Source organism: Pinus tabuliformis, chromosome J (genome assembly GCF_031772625.1).
Source record: "Pinus tabuliformis cultivar Carrire ecotype Pingquan chromosome J, CPIR1, whole genome shotgun sequence".
Lineage (NCBI taxonomy): Eukaryota > Viridiplantae > Streptophyta > Pinopsida > Pinales > Pinaceae > Pinus > Pinus tabuliformis.
In genome coordinates this window covers 174,994,987-175,009,823 of record NC_142295.1, presented here as the reverse complement: position 1 = coordinate 175,009,823, position 14,837 = coordinate 174,994,987, and the positions used below count along the sequence as shown (strand labels likewise).

At 34.1% G+C, this 14,837-nt stretch overlaps 1 protein-coding gene across 1 annotated transcript; it reads left to right on the top strand.

Annotated features, from left to right (window-relative positions):
* Positions 1–8,327: 8,327 nt before the first annotated feature.
* LOC149226231 (protein S40-6-like) lies at positions 8,328–8,894 on the top strand. The gene has a single exon (XM_089380140.1). It carries the CDS (start codon positions 8,328–8,330, stop codon positions 8,892–8,894), a length of 567 nt encoding a protein of 188 aa, XP_089236266.1.
* Positions 8,895–14,837: the final 5,943 nt, after the last annotated feature.

Below are 14,837 nucleotides of genomic sequence, written 5' to 3'. Positions count from 1 at the left end.
GGGATAGGTAAACAATTTATGGCCCACCTAAAAGAGCACATAAAAGATATTAACCATCATCAGGTGTCAAATTCTTCCATTCTCGAGCACCAACCACCTTATTTTTTTAACCAATCCAAAATCCTAGCTTCCATGAAATTTTACAATTCTTGAATCATGAGAGAAGCTACTAAGATTAAGAAGTACCCCAATAAGTTCAGTAGGGAACATGGCTATGTTGTAGCGGTTACAACCACCCTCCAAAATTTTTCCTTCACCTTGTTTTGGTGCCTCCATCCTCGAAATCATGACAACTATCCTGCACTGATGAGGTACTTATTATTATTTGGTGTTATCTATCATTTAACAATTTATGTTCATTTACTTGTTCTCTTGACCAACCATATGGTGGCTCAGGACTTGGCTCACATCTGGTCATTGGGTTGTCAGGTAAAGCTGCGCAATCCTCAAGGGCAGTCTGTCTTTGCCTAAGGAATTGCGGAGAGAATCCCAACAGTTTCGCCCCACTAAAAAATTGTGTAGAACAAGCCAGCTAGCCTTTCTTTGCAAAATTGTACAGAGCAGGCCAGCCAACACTACTGTCCAAAAATGTGTAGAGAAGGCGAGTCGACAGTGCTCTCTAGAAAACTGTGCATAGTCGGCCAGCCATTGAGGGGCACTTAGCCCAGAAACAATGAAGAATTTTTCCCCTCAATGAATTCTTGTTTTAGGTTGCCAAGTTCTCTCCAGGACTACGCAATTCTTCCTTGCATGCCAGGAAGCTTTTCGCAAAAAAAATATAAAAAAATAATCGATATATTTTAGGGGTCTATTTTTAGTAGCGGGAGTTACATGCAAAGTTGATGTTAGAAACGTCCCATGAAATGTCTCTTTTTCATATATTTGTGGCATCTGCATCATAAACCTGAAGTTCACCAAATCTATTTAAATGACACCTCAGAGCTCATTCTTCACATTCGATCTTGGAGCTCTATCATTTTTGAGGCATCTAGTAACTTTCGACACAGTTGGCACAATGTTTCCAGGTAAGTTTTGCTTTTCATGTCTTTTGCCGCTTTTTCTGTTGTTTTTTATTTCTTGGCTTGTATGAGTGTTGTTTTGTTGTTTTATTGAATGACCATTGGAATGAATTTGAACTTGTAGAAGTGTTGTTTCAAGTTTTGCATTTCCCTTCCTAAGTGTCACATGCATAACATTGTTACTGCACTAACAATCGTCGTTGCAGTGACTCTCTTCATGAGCTCCATGGTTTTGTAGTTTGACTGATCTCTACAGTTACCTGAATTGCATGCATGTCTATTCACTCAGATTGCACCTGCTTTGCAAGCACATTCAGTCCTTCTTGTTTGAAGGTTACCCTTGGGTAGATTTGGGTTGTCTTGACCCAAATCTTATTTATCCCAGCATGCACTACACCTTCCTAGTAGTCAAGGCTCTACCTTACCTCCAGGAATTGCACAGAGGCTACCTACATTGGCTCCCAATTGATCTTTCTGCAATCCTAAGAGTGAGTGCCCCAGTCGTACCCACTGGCAATTCTAGCGAGAAACATATCTTGACTGATTTGTGCGTTGTATGATTCTGGTTAGTAGTGAGCCTCACTGACAGCTGGGACTATGCAATCCGCAGTTCCAGCTGACAGTCTTTTAGCCTTTCAGAGTCAATACTGTGTAATCTTTCCCAATGGTCACTAGTTTGTTGCCCGATTGATTCTCAAGTGGTTTTGTGTTTTTTAGCTGACATTGTCTTGCTGTGAGTGTCTTCTCTATCTCCAGGTACCACATGTTTTTTGAAAGTTTCTCAGTAATGCAGGTATCATGACCTCGAAGAGAGCTGGATCAAAAGACACAGCTAAAAGAAGTATGGAGATGTTTTTGAGAAGGGGTCTATGAGCTTGCCCCATTTACACAGATGCACACTTGTTCATTTAGAAAGAAATCAAGATCACATGGCAAGACATCAACACTATTTTCGTAGGAATATTTGACGATAATCTAGAGGACCGACACGTCTATGTCAATATTCATAAGTCATGATTATACAAGGTTGCATGAAGGTATCCAACCTCCCTGTGCACAGACATGATCCACTTGTTTGTCTCACACACTTACGTTGAGATGATGATACTGAGTAGTGCCAATGGAGTAACGATTATCAACAGATGTACCATTTTCCGCATCTAGGCAAAACGATGGATGCACCATTCTACACTCCCAACAACAACATGAATACAAGAGACATCTTGAAGTGTTGGGTAAGGGAGCCATCATAGTTCAGGATGGCACCCAACCAGATATATAAGACAGCGACAATCACGAAGGCTTATTAATTCTTGGCCACATTTCTATGATTCTTATATAGCCAAGGGAGTTTGGAGACATTCCTGTAGAGTTGGGTTTTTATGTTGGATCAGCTGGAAAGTGAAGGAAAATCGTTCAACTAGTCTGACATGCTAGCTCTCCAGCTGAAAGTGCATGTATCTAATGCCCACAACCATCCCAAAGATCAACAAGAAATATTCTTCATGTCCGCCTACCTACTCGATGCAATATGTGCCTGTCAATAGTTTCCTAGCATCGGTTGCGCATGGATACCCTCCAAAAATGTTGTGAATGTATATTGCAAGTTGCTCTCAGAATGCAGCTACCAAGGAGTGATGACTAGACTATCTGACCACTTCATCGCCCCTCTGTACATGATGATCTACAAAAAATATCTTCCTTTCATGTCCCAAGCAGCAATGGAGGTGCTGTTAAAAATTGTAGATTTGTACACCTCTCCCGATAGCACGTTCATCAGGATGTACAATGTGGAGAAGGCTCCACATGTTTTGTCGAGGTTTTCCATGTATAATTTGGTCATGTAGGATGTTTCATACCACATTTCGATAGAGTTATTAGCTAGATTGCATAGGAATAATAAGGCACCATGGCCTATACCTCCTTTACGAATTGGGTTGTACACGATCGAGATTTTGAAATAAGTGAATTCTGAGGTCGAGGACTACAAGAAGTTTAAGTTCAACTCTAATAATTTCAATCTATATGATCCAAATGGCTTATGCAGGGACAACTATGTGAGGATGTACTATTGTTGGATCCACAAGGTGTGTCATTGGCCAGAGGAAGACCCATGGGGATATTGCTATAACTCCTCTAGGCTCAATAGAACGGTCAACATGGAAGTAGAGTGGATAGCAACACTCAAGCGAGCAGCACCACAGGGAGAAACAACAACAATAGCTAACTTGTGCAAGGAAAAGGCAAGAGGAAGATTGCCAAAAGCACAGAGATGGATCAAAGATACAATTTGAAGGCATATGCGCTTGTCAAGAGTGTATCTTTGGAGATATAAGCAAAGAGGCGACATCACAATAGGAGAGGAGTGCAGAGAAAGAACAGATGTGTACAAAATAGCCTTTAACGAGTCACAACACAGAGCTATACAAGCATGTAGAGCACACACCCCAGATGAGCATGCATCACGTGTGCACTTTGAAGAATGGGTGATTATGTTAGATGTACGAATACATCTAGCTACCTTGGCCGATGCTACAAAGGCTTATCCTGAAGCAACGAGCTCAAGTGTGAAGTTCTTCACAGCAGAAAATGAGCGCATGGTTATGGAGTTGCATGCAGCTACATAGAGAGAGGATTAATCAACAATATTTGCCAGAGAAAAGATGAAGAAGGTGATACTAGCTGAAGTATCGACTATTAAGACAGTCACACAGAGACTGTATGATAGGTTCATCACCACACACAAGGTAGTTGTCCATATACATGGTCATCAATAGTGCTACACCAAGATAGCACAAACACTCATAGACATACATGTCATTGTTGATCATGTACATACGTCGTCAAAGAGATACAAGGGATCCCGCTTCACTTTCACAAGATGATGAAGTTGCATGGAGAGTTGGACAAAGCACATATCCGGAGTCTGATCCGGAACTATCAGGAACTCCCATCACTCATTGTGGGTGTTGAGGCTTCATACACATGGTTGTTCAGAAGTTTGGATGTCACGGTGAGAAAGTATGAGACCCCATCAACTGGTACGCTCCCCGAGGCCAAAGATAAGAACGAAGCCAGACTGGAGCTCGAAGCGTACTTTTATCAGTTGATGGTCATGGCACCAGTGCAGGTTTGCAAGTCAGCGGAGATAAAATGTGTATGTACATCGCCGATTTGACCTTTCTCAATACTAAGCTACACATGTTACAGGACAAGTTGGACAAAGGTTCCAAATCAATATACCGAGAAGCAATGGAGGCAAGAGTTCATTTCTAGGAAGACATCATCAAAGATTACGTGGACACCATTGCGCATTATCAAGCATGGCATCAATTCATCAATGAGGATCATGAAGAGGATGTTGATGAGCTATTCTTTCTGCAGCCATCCGAGTCTTTGTGTTGTTTTGTCTGGATGATTGAAGCCCCTTTTTCTCCCATATGGGTATATGTGGAATATATATTATTATTGTAAATGTGATGTAAAGTGAAATTCCAAGTGCCATTAGTGGAATAAAAATGGTCATATGTAATGTAAAGAGTTATGTAATGAAGTTGAAGAGTCATGAGGGTAGTCCAAGAGTCACAAAGGGGAATTTCAGGGGTCACCCCACCCTTTGTTATAAATAGAACCTCATAACTCATATAATAGCCTTTTGGGAGCCAAGCTTTTGCTAGGCATTGTTTAGAGAAGGGCTTGAAGAGTATTGTGACGAGCCTTGGCTTCTCCACAGTTCAAAGTGAGTACATCTCTTTGGAGGATCAGGAGGTGTTGACTGTAACATTCCACTATTGTTGCTAGTGGTTGTGATGGTTGTATGTATCGATGAAACTTTCACTTTTATATAATATAACAGAGCCACCACATTTTCATGCATATGTTGTTATTTTAGTTGGACTATTCTAGTTGGTTTAGGAATGTATGTTATTTAACTTACACATTCATGTATGAACTACATTTCATATGATTGTATGAATCTTGTTGGGATCATGTTGTTGGTTTAACCCATCACTTTGGATTGTGGACTATTCTGTTTCCAACCCGTGATGTCATTCTGCTTGTGTTTTCCTTTTAGGATACGTACTATTACATGCTTCTAAGGGACATACCTCCTTTTCCCCTTCGTGCGTTAGAACCTCCCACGTATCTCTTTTGACTCGCCGCAAGGTCACACACTTTCTTCCGACAAAGATATATTTCTTACCTCTTCACGTTATCGCAGTCAAGGCATAGCTTTACTAACCATTGTTAGGACTCCTACTCCAGACGGTCTAAGGTCTAGTTAGGACTTCTTAACGAGGAGATCCCCTGACATGTTGATGGGTCGAGCACCATGAACATGCTATAAACATAGCCCCTCTTGGGAATCAATAATCTATCAACTTACTCTTTAATCCTCCTTAAACCCCTCCCCCCTTTTTCCTTCCTTTCTTTCCCTATTCTCTTAGTTGTACATGTTGTTCTTCTTGTAAATCCAATTCCTCTTCCCCCCCTTATTGGGTATCTTACCAATCCATTTTATTTATCTTTAATTTTCCTCCCTTGCTCCTTTTCATTAATTGTATTAGTATTTTTAATTAGTAAACTTATCCATCGCAATCCACCCTCACCTCCCCCCCACTCTTTTTATTTTTGTTCTCCTTATTCAACTCTCTTTTGTAGTTATATTCATCATCTTTTAGCTTTTTTTATTAGAGGAAATTAATAAAATAGTCCAAAGATTAAATTAATGGTCAAATGATAAATAATTAAAATTAAAAAGCTATGACATGTAACCATGAAAGAAAGAAAGAAAATGGGTAATAAAGAAAAAAAAAATGAAAAATGAAAGCTGAGGGGAGGGGGAAGGAATAGATAATGAAAAGGTTTAATAGATTATATATAGGTTATTTTAAATTATAACACTATAAATAACTAAAGAAATATATACTCACATATTTTTTCCTTTCTCTCTCTCCCTATATTTATACACATTAAACATTTTTTGTTACTAATATTTTTGCTAAATGTCATACTTAAAATATAATATTAATTATTGAAAAAACTATACATTTTCTTCTTCACTATTTTAAAAAGCCGCTATCAATTGAAGAAATATACACCATGGACCAAATAATCTTTCTCTATATATATATAATTTATAATCGACATTAAAATATTATTTTATTATATTTCTCAAAATATATATATTAATATTAAAATTATTTAATATAAATATCCAAAAAAATTATAATAAAATGATTATATGGTAGTATTTTAAAATATTCAAATAATTACAATATCGAATTATATATTTTCTATCATCTTTGAAAACTGAAAAAATACCTCACATAGTTCCATTCCCAATTTCCTAAAGAAATTTTGATCATTTATCTTAATTTATTATATATATTAAATTCAATTATTATTTATAATATTAATGTTATATTTGATTATTCTTTTTATTAAACTAACATTATTTAACATTTTTTAATTTGGCATCCTAGACAGCTCCCCATCATATACCAATATAGCTCTGTATAATAGAAAACCTCCATCTGCAGACTTTCTTTCAGTTATTAAAAAAACCTTTCGATCTTCATAATTTCAATGTGAAATAAACACACGACTTTTAGAGGCTGACTTATAGTGATTAAGACATTTAGGGTTTGGGAATTCAGGTACACTATAGATTTCAGTGAAACTCGGTAGTGATGCGGAGGAATAAAAATAAGTTGCTCTCCACGGAACCAACTCCCTGGCCATTTTTCGCTGGTTCGTACAGCCTATCATTGCCCAAACACGGCGTGTGGAAACACTAGTTGGCGTTACGCATGGCAATTGATTAAGAAACGTCAATCCACATTAAAAGAGAGGAATCTTTCAATCCATGCGACGTTTCAAGAGGAAAATGTACAGGGTCACTGTTGCATGTGCACAACCTATATTTAATATAGCATATAATACTGAAATGAGCTGTTCACCTTTAAAAACGACTTCCAAGAACCATAAAACGAGATTTTAATGTAAGGAAATTAATCGTTAACTATTTCTTATCATACCCATCAAATTGCAATAGTCAATCAACCTGCACCGACAAACTTAATTTAATATACAAATCCATTTATCAATGATTTCATTTTCTACACAACTGGTGCCATTTGCAATGGAAAAACAACAATAACAAATACATTCTATTAAAATAAATTAAGTTTGTGAAATTTCCTAAATTTCCTCATATTGAAATGGTGACCAGTGTCTCAGACATCGACACATTTATTTATTTACTCTTATTCACTTTAATTAACAAATATTATAGGTAGGATGTCAAATTGAAATGATGTACATTTCATTAAAACTTTATACACAAATTATCATCAAAAACTCAAGTAACAAAAAAATACAATTTATTGTTCTTCTCTATTACTCACTCCCTCCCTCAAATAATCAACAATTTCTTAAAATAATCAACAATTTCTTATTCATTTTAATTTAAAGCTATTATAAGTAAGGTATCAACTTAAATCGTTGAAAAGTTGATGTTTCAAAACTTCATGCACGAATTATCTTAAAAACCGAAGCAACCAGAGAATACATCCTCTCATTCATTTCTTTTGCTCACTCCCTCAAATCTCAATACCCTAAATCTTGTCAAGTGAACGCGTATGTGACATCAAAATATCAGCTAACAAAATCTCAATGCCGTAAAGAGATGGGGATGCAGCAAATGAGATATAACGAAAGCGACGTCTCAAGGATAAAACGACAACTTCAGCCTTCTGCTCGTGACGAACGTATTTTGTTTTATTTATTGTCAACCTCAGCTTCATCCTTATCATTCTTAAAGAGTATGACTTGTCGGACGCTTTCACGTGGGGTTGGAGTGCAGGCTGTAGAGAGGGATGTGAAAGAGGGAATCCGGGAAACATCGGGGCGTGATGGATGGAAGGGAACACACAACGCATCCCACTGAATTGAAATAGGCACACTGAATACCGTTTCAACTCCAAAGTTTATCAAGTATTAAACCATACTTTGGGTTCCGGGAGAAGCATTCCCTATCTGACTGTTCATGCCATTGCAGAAAATTGAGCTCGGACTTCCTCAAATCCACTCTCGGTATCACAGCTTCTGATTTTGTTTCATTCGAGTTATAGATTATGACTTCTGTAGACTTCGTATAATGAAGAAAAAGAGTTGGGTTATTGCAGTGCTGGCAACATTATGTGAAGAAGCCAAAGCGCTTAGAACCGGTCCAATCTCAGTGACCTCTGATAGAAATTTGTGAGCCGGATCATTGGTCTTTCAAAGAAAAGCTCTTTGGTGGCCATGGATGGCAGTAATTCTATCCAGAGGAGACCCAAAACTATGGACACCAAAGATATATACAAGTTCTTTGGCATTGAACAATCCAGAAGTATTGATAGCTCAGAGACGATCGAAGAATTTAATGAGGAGGATATATGGGGCGCTGCTCTTGACTCAGAGACCAAGCGAGAGGGCTTTCATGAGGAGAATGGGTGTTGCGGTTTGGAAGAGAATATAGTGGGAAAGGAGGGGAGAAGACATATTCCTAAATCTCATGAAGAGAATAATAAGAGGAGAAAGCAGTGTTCTTCTGCTCCTGTGAATATTCCGGAGTTGTGTGAGAGGATATGGGAAGAGAGGAAGGACATTGGGAACTTCTGGAAGAAAACGCATGGAATGTTATCTGATAATGGTAATAGTAGCGATGGTGACAATGGAGATTTTGACACGAATATGATCCCACCCCATGAGCTCATTGCCATGCAGCTCCGCCGGAAGGAAATAACTTCATTGTCAGAATTTGAAGGCGTTGGGAAGACTCTCAAACGCAGAGATGTGATCTGGACGATGACAGGCTTTATTGCTTGACAAATCTTCCATTTTAATTGACGCGGGATAATCTGTACACTTTTTCTTCTTGATCTGCAAGTTGAGCTGTAATGTAGGAATTAAAATGGAAATTAAAATTGTGAGAGAGTTTGAACTGTTCCTTGGGAACCTGGGATGATATTACCGATCGGTAAGGTATACTTTTCTTATAAAGTGAAAAGTATAGGTTTTGACAATATTTTAAACAAAAATCCATCTGCATAAAAGAATAATATTACTGATCCGGAGGGCTTACTGGCCTGTAAAGTCAAAAGTAAACGAAAAATAAAAACTGGATCAGCGTGAGTAAATATAAGTGCTACATTACGTGATAAACAATCCTGATCTACGCATATCATCTTTTAGCACCATTAAAAATAAATTAAACAATTAGAGACTGGTTTACTACACATGCGTAAACCAGTTCTTCGAAAGTCGCAATCTTAAATTTTAATCACATACATAGGACATGGACGTTATAAAGGAAATTCCATTCAGAATTTTAGTTTTATGTTTTACGCATTCATGGATAATTCAATATTTACTTTTAACATAAAACTTGATAATTTTATTTACTTGGCATTTTATATAGGTCACTTAGAACTTTCATATCCTTTTGAATTCATAATGTAACACTTTATATAGATAATCTCCAAATAAAACTAAAATATATATATAAAAAAAATTGTTATTTTTAATAAGTTTACTTTATTGTTAATATTTAAAAAATTTCAAATAAAATATTTAAAAAAAAATTAAATATATAAAAAAAATTGTCATTTTTAATGTTTACTTTATTGTTAATATTTAAAAATATTCAAATAAAATATTAAAAAACAATTATTTGGTAGTTATGTATTTTAGGATTAAAGAGACCTTTTGAGTCATTGGTTTACTCAAGTAGTAAAATTTAATTATGAAATAGTTTATTAGGACTTTTATTAAATCATGGGTTGAATAAAATTAATATTATATTATGTTTTGACAATTTTTTGGAATAAGTTTAGAAGAAATTAAAGTGTGTGAATTTAAGTGTTATTGTAAAAAATTGGTTAGAAAATGATATTTTTATGTTTGGGAAAGTTATTACTTTTTAGTTATAAATTAACTACAATATTTAGGTAAGGTAAAGTTTTGTCTCTCAGCGTTTTCAAGGTATACATTCACAAGCTAGATTATGGTTGGGAAGAGGCAGGTTGCATCAAAATAAGTCTTAATAGGATAGTGATCATTCTTATTCCTATGCTAATCATATTTTTCTAGCTAGATTATTGTTCAAGAGCATGTTGCATCAAAATAAGTCCTAATAGGATAGTGACCATTATGCTTTCTATGCTAATCATATTTTTCTTATAGAGAAGATCGGTAACTATCTTTGTAAACAACTACAAATCCAAGTTTTATACATCATATCCAATCAAAATAGCTATGGTACTTTTGTATATAAAAATTACAACTTAGATCATATTCCTGCACACAAATATCTCAACTTTCATATTCATCACAAGCTAAACTAGAATTAAAGAATTGAGAAGAGGACAAAAAGACAATGAAAACTTATTATGGGACCTCAAAGCAATTGTAAATTAGTGGATCTTTGGATATGGGATAAGAAAAATACCTTCTTTGACACTATCTTAATCATGTTGTTTTATATGGATGAATTCTTGAGAAAGATGCAAAATAATTTTATAATTTATAATTTGAAAGTTAACTCAAACACATCTTACTTTATGTTCGTTATAGAAGAAACTATTATCTACTCTGCCAAAGTTATCACTAAGTACCTATGTATGGTAATAAGATAAACAATATGGAAGGCAAGATATATTCTAAAGTTATTTTAAAATTAAGCCAAAACTAACTTCCACTCAAGGGGGAATGGTATTATGATGTCCACTCTTCAGAAAACCATTGAAAATAGGAAGGGGTTATTTTATAAAATGAAGGTAATATTAAAAATGTTATTACATGATAATTTGAAAAAATGTAGTGCAATAAATAGTTAGAGGGAAGTATAAAATTAAGATATTATAAGGAGGTTAACTCCAATCTAAAAGATAAGAATTATCTCTCTGTCTAAGAATAATTCTCATGGGTTCCATACTGTAAATGGGTTTTGATAAACTCCTAAAACACTTTGGGATGAAAAATCTATCACCTTCATAACACAAAGAAAATTGAAGATGAAAATTACTTTGTTTTAGAATGTCTAATATTAGTGAGATTAGATATCATTTTTAAAAGACATGTCACACAACATGCAACTTTCCTAAAATTTTAACACAACAAAAGTCATGTTGAAATATTTCTCTTTTAAATATTTTATGAATATCAAAATAAATACTAAAGAATTCCAAATAATCTATTGCATTTTCAAAATAACATAAAACAATTTAATCTCAATCAATATTAATTGTCATAATCATAAGATCCTAACTTACTTAAAAATAATATAACGTTATTTTAGATGAAATTTTTAATATAAATATGAGTAAAGAGTTAATATAGTAAAAAAAATAAATGTATCTCTTTATTAATAGATGGACAATTTCTCATCATCTCAATAATAAAATATTAAAATCAAGCATCCAACAATTTTCAAAACCCCTTAGCATGAAAAAATACTTCATCTTTATGACTCTAATTTATCACATTTTCATAAAATATCGGAGTGTAATTATAAATCAAGCATATATCTCAAACATATGTATATCTTAATTAAATATTAATTTCAAAAAAATTGTAACTCTACTCATCTTTCTAACCATATAACTTGGAACAATAATCATTAATTGCTTGTCTTCTCCTCATAATTTTCTATATCGAGATAAATTTCAAACAATTCGAAATAGTACTTTATTTTCATAAGGCATAACTTGAATTTCAATATATGTTAATCATAACTTTAAAAATTAAAAGAATAGTAAAATAATAACCCATTAAATAAAACATAACATTTAAATATACATTATTTTAAATATTTTTGTTACGAAATTATTATATATATATATATATATATATATATATATATATATTTGTGTTTTTTATCATTAAAAAAGCTTAAATATCGATACTAAATGTTATAATATTGAGGAAAACATCCCTTTCTTTTTTTTCACCTTTGACTTAGGCTAGTTGTCAAAAAAATGTTCGTTCTCCTTGCTATGTCCACTGTCCGTCAAGTAGGGTCAACCTTTTCACGCTATTATTTGAAAAAAAATTTATTCCTAAATTCTTGCTTATTATTGTTTTTCATATTTATTTTTAGTTTTGATAACATATAAACAAGAACTTTTTAGTGAATATATTTCCAATAAATCTATTTATGTTTGGATGTAATTGCGTACGACAATATGCTACTTTAGAATTAGGGGCTTGGTGAAGTCTCTATTATTTGGATTAGATCATTGTGTTGTTCTTGATCAACATTAATGTTTTCAAGCTGAAAAATCAAGGAATACGTTTATAAAATTAGTTTTAACCGTCGGAGATCAAGGAATACGTTTATATAATTAGTTTTAACCGTCGGAGATAATATGGAAAATTGGATTAGATTATTGTGTTGTTCTTCATCCATATCAATGTTTTCAAGGTGAAAAATCAAGTACTAAGATTATAAGATTAGTTTTAACTGCATGAGATAATTTGGAAAATTGGAATTTAACTGCATGAGATAATTTGGAAAATTGGAATTATAAAACTTTGCGGGCTAGTTTGAAACCTTACATAATGTTATTTAAAGGTAAAAGTTTGCATTCTAAGAATCACATAAAACAACTTTGTTATATACATAGAGACATTTCCAACAACCCAAAAAAGACATTAATAAGAATTGTGATTCAAAATTTATGATTCTTGGAAATTGGCATATCATAATTGACCAACATAATTTAATAACATAACATGTTACCCATAAATATTAATTAACTTGTTAAACAAACTAAAGAATCAACTTTATTGATTAAGTGGACAACTCACAGGTGAGGAGATCCACTTGGAGACTGCCTCTAGCAGAATTCTCTATATCAAATCATATTACTATCAAAATTATATATAGTTTTCACATATCTAGGGAAGTTAGAACAACTGCCTAAGAAGTAGGAACTAATTCCTAATATAAGGCTTTATAAACTAAATCTCTCTAGATTTACATGTTCTTCATTATCTTCAACACTCCCCCTTAATGGAGAAAGGGGTTCACAAGTATTCCTAAAATTTCCCTAAACAATTCAAACTTTATTCTCCCAAGAGGCTTAGTAAATATATCAGTTATATTGTCACATGAATTACAGTATTCAGAAAATATTTCCTTTGACTACACCTTTTCCCTGACAAAATGAAATTGTGTATCTATGTGCTTTGTGTTTTTATGGAACACCGGATTATAAGAAAATTTGATAGAACTTTGATTATCACATTTGATAATTGTGGCTTCTGTTTTCTCTTCCCTTGCATCTTGGAGAAGTTTTCGTAACAAAAATGATTCACATACTACTACACACATGGCTTGATATTCCACTTCTACCGAGGATAAGGCTAGAATATTGATGGAGGAGCATTTATCTCAACAATTTCATCATAGTCTAGTTAACTTAGGGGTCTTGTGTTTTCAAGGAAGTTGGATTCCTATGTATGTGATTATTAATGTTTTAAGTGATTAGAATAGGAATTAATTAGATATTGTGAGGATATTTGTAAATACTCTCGAATGTAGGAAAACTTGGGTGATTAATGATGATGACAGAGTTAGAATTCAATTGTATGTCTTGGACTAGAAAGTGGTTTCATGATTTGACAAAGGTAGAGAGGATTCTTAGGGATAAGTAGGAGTTAAAAGTGGACTTAGAGGATATTAAGGAGTTAGTTCAGTAGATTAAGGATCTGCACTAGAATTAGTTCAACATAACCTTTTTGTATAAATGTAAGCCTAAAAGGAATAAAGAGTCAAGTAGTTAGAGGAGTCAGTTGGTTAGGCTGTAAGCCTACGTGCAGGAGAAGAAAGGCCACTGATAAAAAAATCATGCCAGAGAGAGAGAATCTTGTGTAAATACTTGTTTATTAATACAAACAACTTGATTTAGAGTTTGTATAATGTGTACTGTGTAACAGCCCATTCAACCTTCTCCCTGTGTATTCGCTTCCGCCTTATGGACTTCACTTGTTCTGATTCTGATCTTCAACTCTGTTATTTCACTCCTTCACACCTTCACTGGAATATTGAAGGATCTCTCCAATACTAACTGTGTGTACAAATTCGTACACCTCTCTGTTACTCTTCGTTGTATTTCGTCTCTCTTCTGGATCTGCACCTACAACATAAGTTACATAGAATTACTCTAGCCACACACAAATTATAATTCAGTTACACAATACACATTATGCAAACTTTGAATTGAGTTGTTTGTATTAATAAACAAGTATGATGCAGGAGCATTCAGCTCAAAAATTTCATCATAGTCTACTTAACTTAGGGGTCTTGGGTTTTCAAGGAAGTTAGATTTCTATGTATTTAATTATTAATGTTTTAAGTGATTAGAATAGGAATTAATTAGATATTTTGAGGATATTTGAAAATGCTCTCGAATGTGGGAAAATATGGGTGATTAATGATGATGACAGTGTTATAAGTCAATTGTAAGTCTTGGAATAGAAAGTGGTTTCATGACTCGAGGAGGTAGAAAGGATTCTTAGGGATAAGTAGGAATTAAAAGTGGACTTAGAGGATATTGAGGAGTTAGTTTAGAAGATTAAGGATCTGAACTAGAATTAGTTCAACGGAACACTTTTTTATAAATGTAAGCCTAAAAGGCATAAAGATTCAAGTAGTTAGATGAGTACTTAGACAAGTAGTTAGAGGAGTCAGTCATTGAGACTGTAAGCCTACGGGCAAGAGAAGAAAGGCCACTGATCAGAAAATTAGGCCAGAGAGAGAGACTCTTG

What these genes read in the sequence shown, in the direction of transcription:
- LOC149226231 (XM_089380140.1), top strand. Translation starts at nt 8,328, where the DNA reads ATGGATGGCAGTAATTCTATCCAGAGGAGACCCAAAACTATGGACACC.